We start from the raw sequence: 20399 nt of genomic DNA, 5'->3' as shown, positions 1-20399 counted from the left end.
AGCTATTAAATGTGTCCTCCTCAATTAGAATACATCTTAGAATTTACTTTTATGCTGGTAAACTATTGCTTTGGCTAAACCTCTGTGACATACTATGTTGACAATGATAGTACACATACAGGGGCTGCCTGCAGTCTTTGCAAAGCCCAGTAGTCACTCTGCTTGTTGCTGTCTAGTAGGAGAAACTAAATTACGTAACCTCCATGTACAGCATCGAACAACAAATTTAGAAATATTGCAAATATTGCTAGCTGCAACCCGATTCCAATGCGCGGACGTTTACACTAATGGTCACCTTGATAGTAGCTACAAGCTCTATCAGATTACTCTGAGGTTGAAATTGTGGCTGGAGCAAATGATGGCTGAATTGATTGGGGACATTCTGACTGAGCAAACATCATGTCAAAATTGTGTGTCAGAGATCCAGGCAGAAAAATTAGTCCATCAGCGTAATGGGTGATTATAACAGACAGCCGAGCGCTCTCTTGCTGCAGTTTGTCACGCATAATCTTCCAATCATGCTATATTCCAAAAGAAATACTTGCCAATGCATGCAAAACCTGAGAGTAAACATCTTGAAATCATTTTGGCCTTTTTCCATCCCATCCCATCCCACCATATCCATTAGACTTCAGTAACATTACATTATTGCAGAATGCAATGTATTCTTGTACAATCATAGAAACAGCCAGTAGAAATAAATCAGTAGTGACCTTGAACGCAGTTAAACAACTGGGGTGGTGGACCACAAGTGTTGATTTTTACTGCTGAATGTCTGTTCAGATGTATGAAGTTGAAAGAATGATAAATGGCGATTAAGGTATAAAATGGTAGTTAGCGTCGTCAACCTTGTCTACGGATTGGAACCAACCTATGTATTTTTGACAGGCATTAACTGTGTGCAAACTGATACTACGTTTTGATTCTACATATCAAAAATAAATATAATATTCATTTGGATTTGTTTTTAAATTATACATTTGACTTTTCAGTCTGTATGGTTTATACAGGTTAAACACCAATTTTTCGTCACCCTCGGTTCCAGACCCATTCTGGATGATCAGTTTTTCCATACAACAGAGGCACGTGATAGTAAAACAACAATACACCTCTGGCCGTTAATGACACCCCTCCCGTGTCTCTAAACAACACTAAGTACCAGAAACCTAAATAAAACAAATATAAAAGTAAACTGAATGTGAATGGAATGACTTGCTGACCCATCCCCGGTCATTTAGAGACCCGGCTTCTGACACCACTCTCGACTGCACCAGTGAGCGAGCCCCTCTCACCTGCAGCTATTTATCTGCTCCCCGCTCAACCACTGCCGTCTCCTTCTCCCATCACTCTGTCCTGTCGGTCTCTTTCCACCCACCACCTCCTCCACCCCTCCCTTCTCCCCCGGAGTCGCTGATGTGCTCCACCTTGGAAGCAACATCAGGTGAGAGGGGAGGGAGCCCCACGGTTTTAAAGGTAGACACAAAGTGCTGGAGTAACTCAGCAGAGTGAATCAGTCTGAGGAACGCTCCTGATATCACCTATCCGTGTTTTCCAGAGATCCTGACACGCTGAATTACACCAGCACTTTGTATCCTTTTGTCTATTAAACATTGTCAATAACGGATACCACTCCGTTATACCGAGGGTTTACTTTAAACTGATCATAGCTGGGGCTCTAAATGGCCGGGGAGATGGTGGAAGTTGGGGATGGGTCGGTAGATAATTCCATTCACATTCAGTTTACAATGCCATCTGTGACTCCTCAGGGTATTTAGAAACATAGAAACATAGAAAATAGGTTCGGCCCTTTGAGCCTGCACCGCCATTCAATATGCATATGGCTGATCATCCAACTCAGTATCCTGTACCTGCCTTCTCTCCATACCCCCTGATCCCTTTAGCCACAAGGGCCACATCTAACTCCTTCTTAAATATAGCCAATGAACTGGCCTCAACTACCTTCTGTGGCAGAGAATTCCAGAGATTCTCCACTCTCTGTGTGAAAAATGTTTTCCTCATAGAAACATAGAAATTAGGTGCAGGAGTAGGCCATTCGGCCCTTCGAGCCTGCACGGCCATTCAATATGATCATGGCTGATCATCCAACTCAGTATCCCGTACCTGCCTTCTCTCCATACCCTCTGATCCCCTTAGCTGCAAGGGCCCCTTAGCTCATCTCGGTCCTAAAAGATTTCCCCCTTATCCTTAAACTGTGACCCCTTGTTCTGGACTTCCCCAACATCGGGAACAATCTTCCTGCATCTAGCCTGTCCAGCCCCTTAAGAATTTTGTAAGTTTCTATAAGATCCCCCCAATCTTCTAAATTCTAGCGAGTACAAACTGAGTCTATCCAGTCTTTCTTCATATGAAAGTCCTGACATCCCAGTAATCAGTCTGGTGAACCTTCTCTGTACTCCCTCTATGGCAAGAATGTCCTTCCTCAGATTAGGAGACCAAAACTGTACGCAATACTCCAGGTGTGGTCTCACCAAGACCCTGTACAACTGCAGTAGAACCTCCCTGCTCTTATACTCAAATCCTTTTGCTATGAATTCAACTGAGCTCTCGTAATTGTGTTATCTCGCTATATATTATTCAATAATATTGAGTATAGGTGATAAAATGACGCTAAATATTTGTTATACACTGAAAAGTATTGAAAAAACACTTATTTTTTCCAAATAAGCGGTCCACCCAGGATGATGTTAGATCTACCTATTTCTCAATAACCTGAATTATCTTTTTGTTGTTACTGGTGCCAAAGATTAACCAAGGAAGAAACCAAAATATATTGTTTTGTATTAATTCACTTTTGTTTTTAATTAACATTTAAACGGATTGCTGTGAACAATTCACTGTTCAAAATGTACTAACATAATTTATTCAACTTCTACATTTAGGTCTAAAAGCAGGCGATGAAGTATTGGAAATTAATAAAATGAAAGCACAAGATCTGGTTGTCTCTGACCTGAAGACCATCTTGTCTGCACCTTCACTTTCTCTCACTGTACGTACTTATGGTCAACCAGAAGATGGGCATATATGCATCTCACCTCTGCGAAAGACAGGAACGGCAGATGAATTGCGTGATAGTGGATTTGTTTCCGGCCATCAAGGTAGGATTCACAATTGCTATTTAAAATAAGAATAATTATTCATAAAGCTGATCCTTTCAGTTGTGCCTTTATCTAAGAAGAACTGCAAGGGCAATCTAAGGCCTGACAGCCTAATGAGCACAACATCAATGCTGAGAAAGGGGAATCTGAGGGAGAGAATCTACCAACAAAGAACTTGGAAAGGCAAGGACTGATTAATGAAAGTCAGTATGGCTTTGTGGCTGGGAAATCATATCTCACAAAGTTGATTATGTTTTTCAAAGAGGTAACCCACATGATTAACAAGGACAGGGCAGTAGATGTTGGCTGGATGGATTTTAACAAGGTCTTTATCAAGGTCGCACATGGTAGTCCATCCTGGAATTTTGGATCACTAGGGAACCAGGGTGAACTAGTCAATCAGTTACAAATTTGGCATAGTGGATAGAATCAGAGGATGGTAGTAAAGGGTTGTTGGTCAAATAGATGGTCTGTGATCAACGGTGTGCTGCAGGAATCTGTGCTGGGTGCAATGTTGTGTGTCATCTATATTAATGAGTTGAATGGCGGTTGCTACCATGGTTAGTAAGTTTGCAGATGACACCAAAATGGGTTGTGCAGTGGACCGTGAAGAATGTAATCTAAGATTACAACAAGATCTAAATGAGCTAGGGAAGTGGGCAAATTGAATTTACACCTGACAAGTGTGGTGTATTGGATTTTGTAAAATTAAACCAAGGCAGTACTTGTACAGTAAATTGTAGGGCCTTGGAGAGTGTTGTTGAACAGAGAGACCAAGGGGTGCAGATACATAATTGGTGACACAGCTTGACAGGGTGGTGAAGAAGATATTTGGCATGCTTGCCTTCATCGGTCAAGGCATCGTATACAGGAGTTGGGATATCATGTTACAACTGTACAAGCCATAGTGAGGCAAAACTTGGAGTGTTGGTCGGCCAGTTATAGGAAGGATGTTGTTAAGCTGTCCTGCAGCGAAGATGTTATCAGGACTGGAGCACTTGAGTTATAAAGAGAGGCTGGATGAGTAGGAGCATTTGTCCCTGGGCATACAAGCTTTAGAAGTGACCAGACACAGATATATAAAATCATGAGGGGTCAGTCTTTTTCCCAGGATAGATATGTTTAAAACTGGAAGGCATAGATTTAAGATGATTTAAGGTGGAGAAAGACTTAAAAAGGACATGAGAGGCAACCTTTTCATAAATGTCTGGACATATGGAATGGAATGCCAGAGGAAGCAATAGAAGTTGGTACAATTGCAACTTTAAAGGGCATTTAGACAGTACTTAGATAGGAAAGGTTTGGAAGGCTAAGGGTTGAATGAAGGAAAATGGGACTATCACAGATAGACATCTTGCTTAGCATAGGCAAATTAGGGCCCGTTTCCAAATGTATAACTCTATGACCAGCATTCTTTCTCTTTAGTTTATACTTTTTGGAAGGATAATGCAGCAGTAGAACGGATGACCTGTTAAATCAAAAGTCCATTGTGTACCAGACTATAAATTAAGCTGTTGGATCTATCACAGTCCCCGGAGGACTAGCCAAAATGTTATAATAGCAACAACCAAACGCTCTCCTTCCAGCTTGTGAAAGGCACAAAAGATTTACAGTAAATGAAGGACTGATATACAAGTTACAGCTCCAATCGGGTTAGCATTGCAAGGGATTGATGATAGGATTGCTGGAGGCGAATGCATGCTACATTCAGTGTTCAGCTCCTGTCCTGGAATCAGCATTGAATTACACGTAAAGGTGACTTTGGGATCTGATGGGATTTGATGTGGTGAAGCTTCAAGCTATGAATCATGACAGATGAGCTGTACTAAGAATGAATTTTCTGGCAGGAACAGAACAACGAATTTGAGCAAAGACAAGAATCACTTGCAGCATCTCTGCTATTATTCTCAAAAACTCACTGACATAAAAAAAATAAATAGATAATTTTTGGTTAAACAAGTAGCCATGCCATTTTATGTTCAATAGGCACGCTGACTGCTGAAATAACTAGCAAATGCATATGTAGCATTGAACACAGAATAAAAATCAGTGGTTGATGTATTAGCTATGCTTCATTTATACTTTATTTCTGAGATGAGATTGGTTTTCTTATTATGGCTGGTTGTTTTTCAAAAGCTGATCTTTTTTTTAAGCTGCAAAGCCAGCAGTATTCTAAATAAGATTTGTATGAATAATATTCAAGAAGGAAGAGAAAAAAATAACTAGTAAGGGGAGAGATGGGGGGAAAAAAACAATGTTACCATGCGTATATTTACCAGAAATGAACTGTATGGTTGGTATATTGACACTGGTACCAACAAGTTTGCAGCACCTCACAACAAAAATGGTTTGACCCTTTTACAGTCTTTCTGAATATGCTCCTAAAATGTACTATTAAGTTGACTGGGATTTTTGAGATCAGTCCTATTGCTACTATCAGATTTACTGGTAATTATGTGATGTGAGGCCCAGCAAGTGGCAGCAGAGTTGCGCAGCTGGAAGACCTGCTGCCTCAGAGCTCCAGAGACCCAGGATTGATCCTGACCTCCAGTATTGTTTATGTAGTTTCAACATTCTCCCTATGACCATGTGGGTTTCCTCCCGGTGCTCCAGTTTCCTCCCACGTACCAAAGTCATGCAGGTTTGTAAGTTAATGGCCCACGTGTGTAAGGAAAAATGGTATAACATAGAATCAGTGCGAACGGGTGATACATGGTCAGAGTGGGCCGAAGGGCCTGTTTCCATGCGTATCACTAAACTAAACTAAAGTAGGATAGACTTCTGCTTGTAGATCTGCTAAGTCCAAAATGTGTGTGGCTGTAATCTTGTAGTTTTGCACATGTATGATACCTGGAGAAGAAAGGTACTCCATCTTTTTCTAAATTTTTATTACTTGCTATAGTGCTTGCGTTGCTGAATTGTCATGGGTCATAAGGTCAAGTGATAGGAGTAGAATTAGGCCATTTGGCTCATCAAGTCTACTCTGCCATTCAATCATGGCTGATCTATCTCTCTCTCCTAACTCCATTCTCCTGCCTTCTCCCCATAATCTCTGACACCTGTACTAATCAAGAATCTATCTATCTCTGCCGTAAAAATACTGACGGCCTCCACAGTCTTCTTTGGCAAAGGATTCCACTGATCTACCACCCTCTGACTAAATACATTTTTCCTCGTCTCCATCCTAAAAGAACATCCTTTAATTTTGAGACTATGATCTCTAATCCAAGACTCTCCCACTAATGGAAACAACCTCTCCACATCCACCCTATCCAGGACTTTCATTATTCTGTATGACCCAATGAGGTCCCCGCTCATTCTTCTAAATTCCAGCGAGTACAGACCCAGTGCTGACAAACGGTCATAACAGGTTAACCTACTCATTCCTGGGATAATTCTTATAAACCTCCTCTGGACCCTCTCCAGAGCCAGCACATTCTTACTCGGATATGGTGACCAAAATTGCTCACAATATTCCCAATGCTGCCTTACCAGCGCCTTGTAGAGCCTCAGCATTACATCCCTGCTTTTGTTTACAAGCCCTCTTGAAATAAATACGAGCATTGAATTTACTTTCTTTTGCTTGCATTTGTCCTCAACTAATAATTCAACTGTAGAGCCATCCCTCCTTCTCTTCGTTCAATGATTTAGTTAACTTTCATGAATCTTTTTGAGGTACATCAGAACCAGTAAACAGAAGGAAAATAAATGGAGAAATACTGTAGCTAAATCAGTGCTCATAAACAGCAGTTAACATAAATTGTAACGCACTCCATACTTCCTGTAGGGACTAATAGTTATCACTTTTTAAAAAATAATTAAAGGGGATTTACTACTATGATCTTTAGCAGCTGCTAGCACTCTTTTTTAAAAATTACAGAGGACTTGGAAAAGTGATCTCTACCAGCTGTTGTTGATGTCCTTTCAGACGCCCGCAATTGTGAAATGTGAACAAAATAGCACATATAAAGTTAACCGCTTTAATGGATTTTGTAGCAGTAATCCTGTTACACTAAACCTGGCCCATTATCAGTTAACAATAGCTTTGCATCTATGTTTGAGCTGATCTGTGAACACTGAGCAGTATCAGTAGCATAAGTCTCGTTACAAGAAACAGTATGAGTCGTTGTGTGAAAGTATTTCCATTTATTCAAACTTCAGAAGTTCTCAATTTACTCCCAAAAGTTAACTAAAAATTTGTTGCATGCAACATAAGAAATATGCACTCTACTTTGCAAAATTTTAAAATTTAAATTTATTATGTTTTGCTGCGATATATTGCTTTCATTAAATATTTACTTTTTCTTAACTTTTGGACAGAAATATTGGGCAACCATACCAAACCTCGCTATGATAAAGATGGACTCCCTGCTTTACTTGAGACTGATGTGGCATGTAAGGTAAGTCAGTTGCACAATTAGATGTAATTGAAGTGTATTCTGCATCCTTCTGAATAAGTACTGAGGGAATTAATTTAATTTAAGAACTATTTCTTTATTAATATTAATATATTTGATGTGATAAGCATTGTCTCAGATTCTAAGGTAAGTTTTTACTCCTAAACTCTGCAGATGATGCTGTGTTTTCTGTCTGTTGGCTCTCGTCCTGGAAAAATAGTATCGTGGGAGTCGGACAGATATGTTTTTGTGGAAGCCATCATTTGTCTGACTCTGTGTTCCAGTAATATGAACAAAGCTCTACTACTTTAGCATGGCCTTGATTAAACATAGCAGAATTGTTCTGATTTGTTGAATGTTAAGCAGTTTGAGTGACATTTATCTGTACAAATTAGTGTTCATTTACAAAACCAAATTCATTTTTAGAACCTCTGATGCACCTAAATATCACAATATTCCTTGGCAGATAAATTTCATTTATTTTTCTATTACAACAAGATAAAATGTTGCATGACTAATTTTACAGCTCAGGATATATTTGATTAATTTCACAATAAGTAGCAGTATTAATTTGGACATTTTTAGATGCATTAGTGAAAGTTTTATTCTCTGGAAAATCATGGTTATTATTTCATCAATGACGTCATACTTTTTAACTATACAGAATGGCACATTAAATATTAAAGTATATATAATCTATTGCTGTGCCTACAGTTCCACTTTCATACAAAAAATCTATGTTTAAATATTAGTTATCAAACATTGATGTGTAAATGGCATTCTATTTCCTTGAAAGTGATATGTTAGTGCAATAAACTCTGGAAGACAAGATGACACCCGAGTTATCTCCATGCAAGTTTTCTTTGTCACTATCCCTTGATCAATCTTATGCAACACAAACTAACTGTGCAGTTAAATTTGGGATTTGGTGTTGCCGTACTTGCAGATTATTCAGACAATTGAAAGTTAATCCATAATAATACTCCACACACTTTTACTTCATTTTATTACGTTAAACAGCAGTATAATAATTTTTGGTGAACCCCTGGCGAGCTTAAAGAGAGCAGACAATAGATGCTTCGGTTTGTAAAGTTCAGCTTGTATGTTTTTACTATAAAAGACAAGGAGTGCTGGAGTAACTCAGCAGGTCAGGCAGCATCTGTGGAGAACATGGATAGGTGACATTTCAGATCTGGATCTTTCTTCAGTCCAGACCCTAAACGTCACCTATCCATGTTCTCCCCAGATGTTGCTGGACCCACTGACAACCAGCACCCGCAGTTCTTTATATCTTATATTTTTACTGTATATCGGTACACTTGACAATATATACAAGGGAGGAGGTATAGAGATAGGTGTTACATCTCTTGCGGTTGCAGGGGAAAGTACCTGGGGAGGGGGTGGTTTGAGTAGGATGGGATGTGAACCAATGAGTTACGGAGGGAGCAGTCTCTGCAGAAAATAAAAAGGGGTGGGGAATGGAAGATGAGATAAGTGGTGGGATCATGTTGGAGGTGATGGAATTATCGGAGGATGCTGCGTTGGAGGCTGGTGGGATGAATGATGAGTAGGGGATTCAATTTATCTATCCTTGTGATGAAAGGTGTCGGATTACGGGGAATTCAAAAATTTAGGACACAAAAGGAACTGCAGATGCTGCCGTTTCTACCAAGCTAGATAGGGGACAATCCTTGTGATGAAAGGTGAGGATTACGGGGAATTCAAATTTAAGAAAAAGGAACTGCAGATGCTGGTTTCTACCAAGCTAGATAGCAAATGCTGGAAACTTGAACAGTACTGAATGAGTGCTATGCCACGCTGTTAGAAATACTATCTTTCTGTCTGATGAGATTCTGTGCACTGCTCAGATGGACATATATTCTTTAGTGCGACTGTAGGAGGCATTCTCCCTGGAGTCCTACCCAACATCTATCTTTCAACCAATATAACGTAAATGTTTTGTTTTTTTACATTAAGGATGTGAAACAAATACAGACATTACAGAAGTAACATTGGATTAGACATTTCTCAGCATTCCACGGGTCTGAAACGTGCCTATCAAACGGCCATTCTTTCTTTGAACACGTTTATTTATTGAATTAGTATCTTTGAAGAAATATTTTAATTAATACAGTACTGTAATGTATACAATACAGTAATGTAAGTACTGATACAAAAATATTTAGAGCTAGGTACAGGTAATAATTTATTATTAACACATACATTGAAAAGCTTTTTTGTGTTAATCATAAATACATCATTACAATCAAACTATACATGAATACAGCAGATAGTATAAGAAGAGAAAGAGAAGAGAGTGCGGAATATAGTGTTTCAACTTCAGCGAGAGTACAGAAAAATGTGTGAGAAACACACAAGGTAGCTTGAATAGATCATTTTATTGTTTTTTTTAAACATTATGAAGTAGATTAATTGAAGTATTAGAGTTTAGTCCTCTTGAATTTTAATTCACCTTTAAATGTCTCAATTTATTTTTAAACAAGGAAAGACATGTGGAGCTGGGAGTGCAAGTACAAAAGGGAGCCTAACATCTTTTGGGTGTGTTCTAAAGTGAAATGGTGTATGTTTCACTTTTTTTCGTGCTGTGTGTTTCTTTTTTTTAATATGAAAACATAAGAAATAAGAGCAGGAGAAGGCCATTTGGCCCTTCTAGACTGCTGTGCATTCTTCAAAGTGATGGCTTCTCATTCCACGTCAGGACTTGTACCGCCTAAACCAAGTATAAATAATTTATACTTGGTCACCTTCTCCATCCATGTGTCTTCTTGAGCATCAGCGACAAACACAACAATTTCTACAGGTAGAAACAAAGAGCTGCAGGCGCTGGTTAATGCACAAAAGGACACAAAGTGGTGGAATAACTCAGCAAGTCAGGCAGCATCTCTGGAGAAAATGGTCAGGTGATGTTTTGGTTCGATACCTGACTGATTCTAGGAGGGGCGAGATGAAAGCTGGAAAAGGGGCTAGGCAGGACAAAATGTGGTAGATAATAGGTCGACATAGGGGGGTTTTAATAGGCAGATGGTTGGAACAAAGGCCAGCAATAAGAAGAGAAGATGTGAGACAGGTTTGAAGAGTTGTGGATTGTGAAGCCAGAGGTAAGAATGTAGCGGGGGGGGGGGGGGGGGGGGGGGGGGAGGTCCAGGTGTGGGGAAGAGAGGATGGAGGTATGAATATAGGGGGAGGGTGGAACTTGGGTGGAGGGGGGAAGATAACATAGAGGTTACCTCAAAGTGGAGATTTCAATGTTCATATTGTTGGGTTATAAGCTACCAAAGTCGAATACGAGGTGCTGTTCTTCCGGTTTGCATATGGCCTCACCTTGCATTGGAGGATAGAAAGGTCAGCGTGGGAATGGGAAATGAAGATAAACTGGTTAACAACCTGGAGATCCAGTAGGCTTTGGCGGACTGAGTGCAAGTGTTCAGCGAAAGAGTCGCCATGTTTATACTTGGTCTCGCCGATGTATAGGAGGCCGCATCGGTAACGCTGGATGCAGCAGTTGAGGTTTCTACAGGCACTCTCGCAACACCCAGATTTTACTTTTCTTAACCTCATAATTTTTCTTAGGATATAAATCAAACTATCTGATATCCAATATTGAATAGGTTGCAGTTTCCGCCAGTAAAATACTGGGAAGAATTCAATCCCTTTGTTGTCCATTCGAACGTTGTTTCAGACTGAAGCAGAGCTCAAAGTGTTCAGGGAGAAACTGCAGATGCTGGTGTATACCAAAGATAGACACAAAATAACGGAGTAACTCAGTGGGTCAGGCAGCATCTCTGGAGAAAAGAAATGGGTAACATTTTGGGTTGGAACCCTTTGCAGACTGAAAGCTGAAAGTCTTGGCATTGTATGTGGTTCCGTGCACAGCTTCTGAATTATTACTTTCACCATTACAAAACCTAGCTAATTCCACATTTATGACTGCCTGACTTTTTCTTTGCCCATTTTTAACCAAAACCTTTATCCATACTTTTGTCATCTCCAGCTCTAACCGTTCCCTTTCTTCAACCTTTGCCACCTATTCTGTGCTGTTTGTTTTAATTATCACCTTGCCCTTGCTGAAATTCATTATCTCCTAGTCCCTCAGTTCCTCATATGTAAATTCCCATATTTAGTTATAGCTGTGCTTTGGCTTTAATTTCATAACCTTGTCCTGCCATGCATTGCCATCGTTTCTGTCCTTCCTTGCCTTTTTGCACAAGTAGCCATACATTTAACTAGCAAGACGTAAAGCTCTATATCCACATTGTCATGTCTCTCCCTGTCTCCCCGTTAAGACTTCATTCTTGACCTAATTTTTTATCATCCCTCCTGAAATCCTCTCCCTTAAGTGAGTATTTTTGATTAATCCTCTCTGAAACAGCTTGGGATATGTTTGCCATTCAAAATACTGACCGTAAAAAAGTTAAAAAAAAGTAAGTCGTATTTACAGATTTGTAGTGGAAATACAAGGATAACATGAAGAATATTGTGAAAATCAAATAAGACAACAGCATTATTTTTTAAAATGGGACTATCAGTGGGGATAATTTCCCCTTTTGATAACCATCGTCAAAACGGCGAGGCGAGTAAGAGAAGATAGTTGAGGATACGGCGAGGTGGCGGGTGGTAGTGGTAGTATGGTGGCACAGCATTTTGTGCTGCAGCTTCATAGCTCCAGAAACCTGGGTTTGATCCTGACCCTGAATACTGTCTCTGCAGAGTTTGCATGTTCTCCCCATGATTATGTGGATTTCTATCAGCTGCACCAGTTTGCATCCTCATCCCAAAGAATTGCCAGTTTTGACTGATGTAAGAAAAAGGATCAAAGTTAATAGGCATATTAGAGAGAATACGTTGTAGGGCTACAGGGAGAAGTAAAGGGCGTAGGATTGTTCTGTTGGGAGCTGCCAGTCCCTGAAGGGTTGAACAGCCACCTTTGGTGCTGTACACCAGGAGAGCAGCCTTAAATGTAGATGCCTGTTCAGTTAATTGAAAGGTTGATGATGTTTTTTCTTCCCTCAGCCGAACTCTAATTGACTGTAACAGAACTATTTGATCTTTTCAAAGGAAGTTATATTGAAGCTGTATAAAATACTATTTAGGTCACAGGCATTACTGAGTCGGGTTCTGGGTGCTGCTCTTTGGAACGTGCAGAAAGCACTCAACTAGATTGATTTCAGAGAATGAGAGATTTTAATTACATGGGTAGGACATAGAATTAGGGTAAGGGATGAAGGTATCTAAGTGTTGGTGGGCGGGGGGCAGAGAGTTTTCATGCAGAGAATGTTGAGTACCTGGAATGCACTGCCTGAGAGAATGATGGCAGCAGAGACATTGACAACATTTAAGAAATGTCTAGACTAGCATATTAGTTACCTAGACATAGACGACTATATGCTAAGTGCTGAAAGATGGAGTTAATATGAATGGATGTCCACTGGTGCAGGCATAGTGGGCCGAATGGCCTGTCTCTATGCTGAATGATCCCATGAGCCTAAGGATCAAGAACCAGAGAATTTAGATTATAGAAAGAACGGAAGGAAATGTGGGGGAATAACATATATATTCTATGTAGTTATGATCTTGAACATATTGTGTAAAGGATGATGGATGCTGGATGAGTTGGGTTAAAGAGCCGGTTTCCATGCTACAAAACTCAATGACTCTGTAATTCTAAAGAAATTGGAGAGACTGTGTTGCGAAAAACCCCAAATTAAAACAGAAACTGCTGGAAGTACCTCAAGTAGTGTCAGTAATGAGGGGAACAGAGTTGACATTTCAGGTCAAATACGTTTGTCAGAACTGGAAAAGAGAACTGGAACTGGAAAGAAACATGTTTCAAGTTGCTGAGAAGGGGAAGATGAAGGGAGTCCGAGGGTGGTTAATCTGTGGAATTCAGTGTCATATTTGGTAGAGTAATCCAGATATCATTCATTGAATAAAGACCTCTCAGATCTGCTATAAAATTTGTCTTTCATCATTTTTGTCATGTATCCTCTTCTGCCTGATTTTAACATGAAGTATGTGCACTTTTTAATGATTCAGCACAGCAAGTTCTTCCTTTAATCTTCTCTCAAGACTAGAGCTTAAGCTTTTCTAATCACTTGTCGTCTATCCCTTTTGGACGCAGATCTTTCTTATTGTACTTTGCTATTTTGTCACAATCATGCCTGTCCTTTGTAACGCAAAAATTATTCATTTTACCCCTTCTTTAGTCTGATTAAAACAATATGAATGTCAATAAAATCTCTATTATCTTACACAGAACTATGCAGTCTATGCATTCTTATACTATAGACATAAAACGTCTTGTTTTCAAATAGTCTGCTACTTTTACTTTAAATCTCTGTGTATAGTTTTCATTTTCTTTGTTGTATATTGCTTTTGCAACAAATTCCTACATTTGTAAGGAATTTCATCACTTTATATCTTGATTCGTTAATAAAAGGGCTATTAACGGTTAAATAAACGCTTCTCTTTTTTTGATTTTTTTACATAAGCTTTGAATAGCATTATGCAATATTACATAAACTATATTACGTAACTAATGATGTGCAGTTTAATGGTGACATTTCACCCACCATTCCACCGTCTCTCACATGTGGCAAGTTTTTAACAACATCCTGATGATTGCATTATTTTCTGCTCAATTTCAAGTGGGGAAGGTACTTATTGTAATGGTTGTGAATCTCTGAGACTGAATAATGAAGGAACAATCCAGTATAACTGACAAATTGTAACTGCAGTTTGAACTCTTGGAATGAGATTATTCATCCGGTCCTTGGTTCTTCTACCTTCATTATTATCAACTTTGACGGAAAATATTCTAGTTTATTGAGCAAAGCTGCCAGACATTGCTTGTTGATATATCGGAAAGAGGTTCCACATGACCAATTAAAATGTAACTTCATTTTTAATCCACTGCTTCTTACAGGGATGTATTATAGTTTACACATTATATAACATTTAGTAATTTACCTTACAAAAGTAATTTACCTTTAACAATTTTCTTGAAATAACATCAACTCAATCTGTTGTAACCTCTGGGCTTTGCTCTGGTAACATTTTCTTAGATTAACAAAGATGTCTAAGGGTTCACAAAAGGTTAATGGATGATTAAGCTGTTCCTTAGCGTGGCCTTTTATTAAAGATTCTTCATCTAAAATAATTCTAATAGAATTTTCTAAAAAATAGAAATTAACAAAACATTATCTAAATCCTTGTGTTCAAGAAGGAACTGCAGATGCTGGAAAATCGAAGGTACACAAAAATGCTGGAGAAACTCAGTGGGTGCAGCAGTATCTATGGAGCGAAGGAAATAGGTAACGTTTCGGGCCGAAACCCTTCTTCAGTCTGAAGAAGGGTTTCGGCCCGAAACGTTACCCATTTCCTTCGCTCCATAGATGCTGCTGCACCCGCTGAGTTTCTCCAGCATTTTTGTGTACCATCTAAATCCTTGCAGCAGTTTGGCTTTACAAATGAAAGGAACTGCCTGTTCTGAGGTAACCCCAATTTGTATGGGTGATTGCTTCAGCCTATTCATCAGCATACATCTTGGGGGAATAATCTCAACTTTGACTATCCCAGAAAAATGCTGTGGACAGCTACCAGAATATATTTAGGACGTACATTCCTCCACAAGTAAGAAATGAACCCAAACTTGTTAATTTTGTCTGGAAATTGTGTCCCTGCAAAATATTTACCAATTTGTTTCGAGAGCAAGGAAGGTTAACGTGAGTTTTAAGTGCAGAAATTGTTTTTATTTGGTGACATTGAAACTGGGTTAAGAAAGATATAAGAAAAGATAGCTGGCGCAAGAAAATAAATTGCTTTCTAAAATCTTTCATCTTCTAATAATTCTGAAGTCCCGAATCAATTATTCTGTGAAGAAAGATAGATAGATTGAGTAACTGGGTAAAAACCTGGCGAATGGAGTTTAATGTGGGGAAACCCGAGGTCATGCACTCGGATAAAAGGAATCAAAAGACGGAATATTATTGAGAGAGACTACAAATGAGTGAAGTTCAGAGGGATCAACGTGTTCTTGTGCATGAATCACAAAAAATCTTGTCGGCAGATCCAACAAGTAGGTCCGAAGGCAAACAGCATTTGGCCTTTATTGCAAAGGGGCGAGAATATTGTGCACAATTTTGGTCGTCTTTCCTATAAAAAGGATACAGTGGCATTGAAGGCAACCTGAAGGTGATTAACTGGGTTAATTCGGAAGATGAGAGGCTTGTCCAATGAAGTCGTCAATTTGCATTTATTGTCATATGCACGTACAATGAAAATCGTGCGTGCAACAGGATCACAGGCAAATACATTCAGACAACACAAACATAGATATTATACATAAAACACATGCAAATTCTGCAAGATGATGAAAAGAAAGCCCCACAAAAACACACATTAGTGTAATGCACAATTAGAAAACTAACCATTGGTGGAGCAAAATGTCCATAGTGCTTTGTTGCTGAGGTGGGATTAGCATACTTGCCAACATTTGAAAATGAAAAATCTTACTCCGAGTGCGAGGGTTGACTGGAGTGCGAGCGCCAAAGGTGCTCGCCCATTATGGGTGGGGTCCAGGGGCCCGCCTTAGCCCCTGGATTTTAAGGTTTTGTTTAAGTAATTTGCCGATATTGCAATATATTCAGAGCTGCCAAGTTTTGGCAGAGCATTTCAGTGTTCTAGTACCTCAAAATCAGTATTTTGCTGAGGAAATCAGTATTTTTTACACGGTGCCATTTTGCCGATTTATTTTTTTATGTGCGGTCATACCCATGTAAGAGGTCAAGAATGCATAACTTGTTAATTGTGTATTTGTAATATTTTATTGTATATTATATGTCATAGCTGCTTTCTTGCATTTGTTCAGAAGTTTATCGTTGAAAGTCATTTGGTAGCAACGTTTCCCCATTGCCTGGGGAAACGTTAAGAGGCTGGAATCTCTCTATATCTCATTCTTTCTTTCTCTTTCTCTCTCTCTCTCTTCCCTCTCTCCATAATCTCTCTCACTCTCTCACCTCGGCATAACCCCCAAAAGATAAATATTTCATGAAACAAATGACTTCATACTGCTAAAAAAATCTTTACAAAGAATGTTACCTGAAATGTCTCTTTGCCTAGCACGGTGTGCAAACAGCAGAGAAAAGGTGTTGGCTGCAGCCATCTTCTGCTTCAGTAAGGGAAGTTAGTCGATGATTGGCTGCAACGCCCCTCGGAGACAGCATCTGATTAGCCGCCGAGTGACCAGCGCATTATGTGCTTGGACACAATGCCCTTGGAGAAGCAGCTGATTGGACGGGAATTTTAAGGGGATCTGGTCGGTGATTGGACGCAACCCCCTTAGAGACAGCAGTTGATTGGCCATTTTTTCTCCTCATTTTAAAATCGTACAGTTCTGATTTTTCACACTTGAACTTAAAAATCGGAACAAATATGATAAAATCGGACTAGTTGGCAGGTATGGATTAGGTACAGGTGGGTTGAAAAACCTGATGGTTTGGAAAAGTAGCTGTTCCTGAATCTGGTGATGGATACCTCAGACGTCAGTACTTCTTGCCTGATGATAGCAGTGAGAAGGTGTGGGATGGATGTTCGGAATCCTTGATGATAAATGCCACGTTCTTTAGTCAATATCTCATGTTGATGCTTTCTATGGTTGGGAGGGTTGTGTCCATGATGTACCGGTCCATCATCAGTCCAGTCTACCACTGTCTGCAATCTCTGGCTTTCCTGTGGGTTTGGAGTTGACATACCAGGCCATGATGCAACCAGTCACGATCATGAGAGGACAGACAATTTGGGTCTGTATTCCTTTGAGTTTAGAGGAATACGAGGTGAACTTATTCAAATATGTAAGGTCCTAAGGGAGCTTGACAAACTAGATTTTGAGATGTTTTCACAAAATAGAGGATGGTTATTTAAAACTGAGGATGTAGAAAATCCTTCTCAGGATACTGTGAATCTCTGGAATTTTGTGCTCCAGAGGGTGGTGGTGACCAGAATATCTTAGTACATAGAGAAGTACAGCACAAGGACAGATCTTCTAGCCTACAATATCTGTACCAAACATATGCCGTTAAACTAATCTAATTTGCCGGCTCATGATCCGTACCCCTCCATTCCCAGTATATCCACGTGCCCATCTAAAAACCTCTTAAACACCGCCACCGTATCTGTCACCACTGCCGTCCCTGGCAGCATGTTCCAGGAACCCTTGTGGTCTTTGACCATTTCACCCTGGGAAAATAGTTCTAACCGTTTACCCTATCTACAGTGCATTCAGAATGTATTCACACCCCTTCACTTTTTCCACATTTTGTTATGTTACAGCCTTATTCTAAAATGGATTAAATTCTTTTTTTTTTTAAATCATCAATCTATACACAATACCCCATAATAAAAAAGCGAAAACAGGCGTTTAGAAATTTTTGCAAAGTAATTAAAAATAAATAACTAAAATATCACATTTACACAAGTATTCACAACCTTTACTCAGTACTTTGTTTAGGCACCTTTGGCAGCGATTACAGCCTCAAGTCTTCTTGGATATGATGCTACAAGCTTGGCACACCTGTATTTGGGGAATTTCTCCCATTCTTCTCTGCAGATCCTCTCATGCTCAGTCAGGTTGGATGGGAAGCGTCGATGCACAGCTATTTTCAGGTCCCTCCAGAGATATTCGATCGGGTTCAAGTCCGGGCTCTTGTTGGGCCACCCAAGGACATTCACAGACTTGTCACAAAGCCACTCCTGCATTGTCTTGGCTGTGTGCTTAGGGTTGTTGTGCTGTTGGAAGGTGAACCTCTGCCCCAGTCTGTCCTGAAAAATCTGGAGCAGGCTTTCATCAAGGATCTCTCTGTACTTTGCTCCGTTCATCTGTCCCTCGATCCTAACTAGTCTCCCAGTTCCTGCCGCTGAAAAACATTCCCATAGCATGACGCTGCTGCCACCATGCTTCACCATAGGTATGGTACTGGCCAGGTGATGAGCGGTGCCTGGTTTTCTCCAGACGTGATACTTGGCATTTAGGCCAAAGAGTTCAGTCTTGGTTTCATCAGACCAGAGAATCTTGTTTGGGTGCCTCTTGGCAAACTCCAAGGGGGCTGTCATGTGGCTTCCATTTGGCTACTCTACCACAAAGGCCTGACTGGTGGAGTGCTGCAGATATAGTTGTCCTTCCGGAAGTTTCTCCCATCTCCACGAGGAACTCTGCAGCTCTATCAGAGTGACCATCGGGTTCTTGGTCACCTGCCTGACCAAGGCCCTTCTCCCCCGATTTCTCAGTTTGGCCGGGTGGCCAGCTGTATGAAGAGTTCAGGTGGTTTCACAGTTCTTCCACTTAAGAATGACGAAGGCCACTGTGCTCTTCGGGACTGGCAATGCTGCAGAAATTGTTTGATACCCTTCCCTGGATCTTTGTCTCGACACAATCCTGCCACGGAAGTCTACAGACGATTCATTCGTCTTCATGGCTTGGTTTTTGCTCTGACATGCACTGTCAACTGTGGGACCTTATGTAGCCAAGTGTGTGCCTTTCCAAATCATGTCCAATCAATTTAATTTACCACTGGTGGACTCCAATCAAGTTGTAGAATCATCTCAAGGATAATCAATGGAAACAGGATGCAACAAAGCTCAATTTTGAGTGTCATAGCAAAGGGTCTGAATACTTATGTAAATGTGATATTTCAGTTATTTCTTTTTTATTCCTTTGCAAAAAGTTCTAAACGCCTATTTTCACTTTTTTATTATGAGGTATTGTGTGTAGAATGATGACAAAAAATGAATTGAATCGATTTTAAAATAAGGCTGTAACGTAACAAAACGTGGAAGAAGTGAAGGGGTCTGAATACTTCTGAATACACTGTCTGCCTCTTATAATTTTATATACTTATATCAGGTCTCCCCTTAATTGCATGTGTTATAGAGAAACCAATCCAACTTTGTCCAACCTCTGCTTGTAGCTAATACCCCCAAATGCAGGCAGCATTCTAGTAAACCTCTCGAAAGCCTTCTCATCCTTCCTGTAATTGGAACACCAGAACTGCACGCGACTCAAAATGTGGTCAAACCAAAGATTTAAACCCCTTTCTCACGGGGCGACTTGACGCAAGAGTTAACCAGAGTTGAACATCGTGGGAACCTCTTGCGATAACCGTACGGCATTCGTGGACCACCGTGGCGCTAACGGCAGGTACTCGTGTAACTTGGTGACTCGGGAGAAAATTCAAACAAGCTTGAATTTCTCCAAGAGTGACTTGTACACTTGTGGTTGAACATTGCAACATTACATGCACGTAGTGGCCAGTGCGATATCCGTACTGACTCTTGCTTGTACCGTGGGAACTCCTGCGGACGGTGAACCAGGAAGCTGGACAGAGAGGACAGAAGGTGAGTAAAAATTGTCTTCTGTGTGATTGAATTTAAAAAATAAAGATTTGAATCCGCATATGGACATCAACTTATTCATGAGTTATGTTAATGAGATTCAAGAAAATAGCTATAATCTTTAAAAGGGACTTTACTGAAAGGTCCCGCATTTTTATGGTCCGTGAGAAATTTTTCACATGTACTTCTTTGAGAGATAGATGCTGATTGGCCCGCTGAGTTACTCCAGCATTTTGTGTCTAACTTGCTGATTCAGACAGTTTTTGATTATCAAGGATTCTGCGCTGACTCTTTACTCTGAAACACACGTTGGAAATTTAAACTTGGGCGCAACTAACATCGTCTTACTACCGTGGGAACTCTTTAACTCAGCGGGCAGGCAGCAGTTAATTGTTGCTCCCTTCAGTTTCCCAGGGGGTCGGGACGGGACTGGAGTTGGGAGGGAAAGGTGGGGGAGTCGAAGGAGAGGAGGGGGAGACAG

At 40.1% G+C, this 20399-nt stretch overlaps 1 protein-coding gene across 3 annotated transcripts in view; it reads left to right on the top strand.

Moving 5' to 3' along the window:
• tiam1a (TIAM Rac1 associated GEF 1a) overlaps nt 1-20399 on the top strand; it is a 236524-nt gene that overhangs the window by 135349 nt on the left and 80776 nt on the right. For all 3 annotated transcript variants that reach the window (XM_055644487.1, XM_055644490.1, XM_055644488.1), the window contains 2 exons: nt 2901-3116; nt 7437-7516. In XM_055644487.1, coding sequence (XP_055500462.1) covers nt 2901-3116; nt 7437-7516 — 296 coding nt within the window. The remainder of the gene's footprint in view (nt 1-2900; nt 3117-7436; nt 7517-20399) is intronic.

This window comes from Leucoraja erinacea, chromosome 13, assembly GCF_028641065.1.
Source record: "Leucoraja erinacea ecotype New England chromosome 13, Leri_hhj_1, whole genome shotgun sequence".
Classification (NCBI taxonomy): Eukaryota; Metazoa; Chordata; class Chondrichthyes; order Rajiformes; family Rajidae; genus Leucoraja; species Leucoraja erinaceus.
The sequence above is the reverse complement of the archived record's forward strand: the minus strand, read 5'-3'. Positions and strand labels throughout refer to the sequence as shown.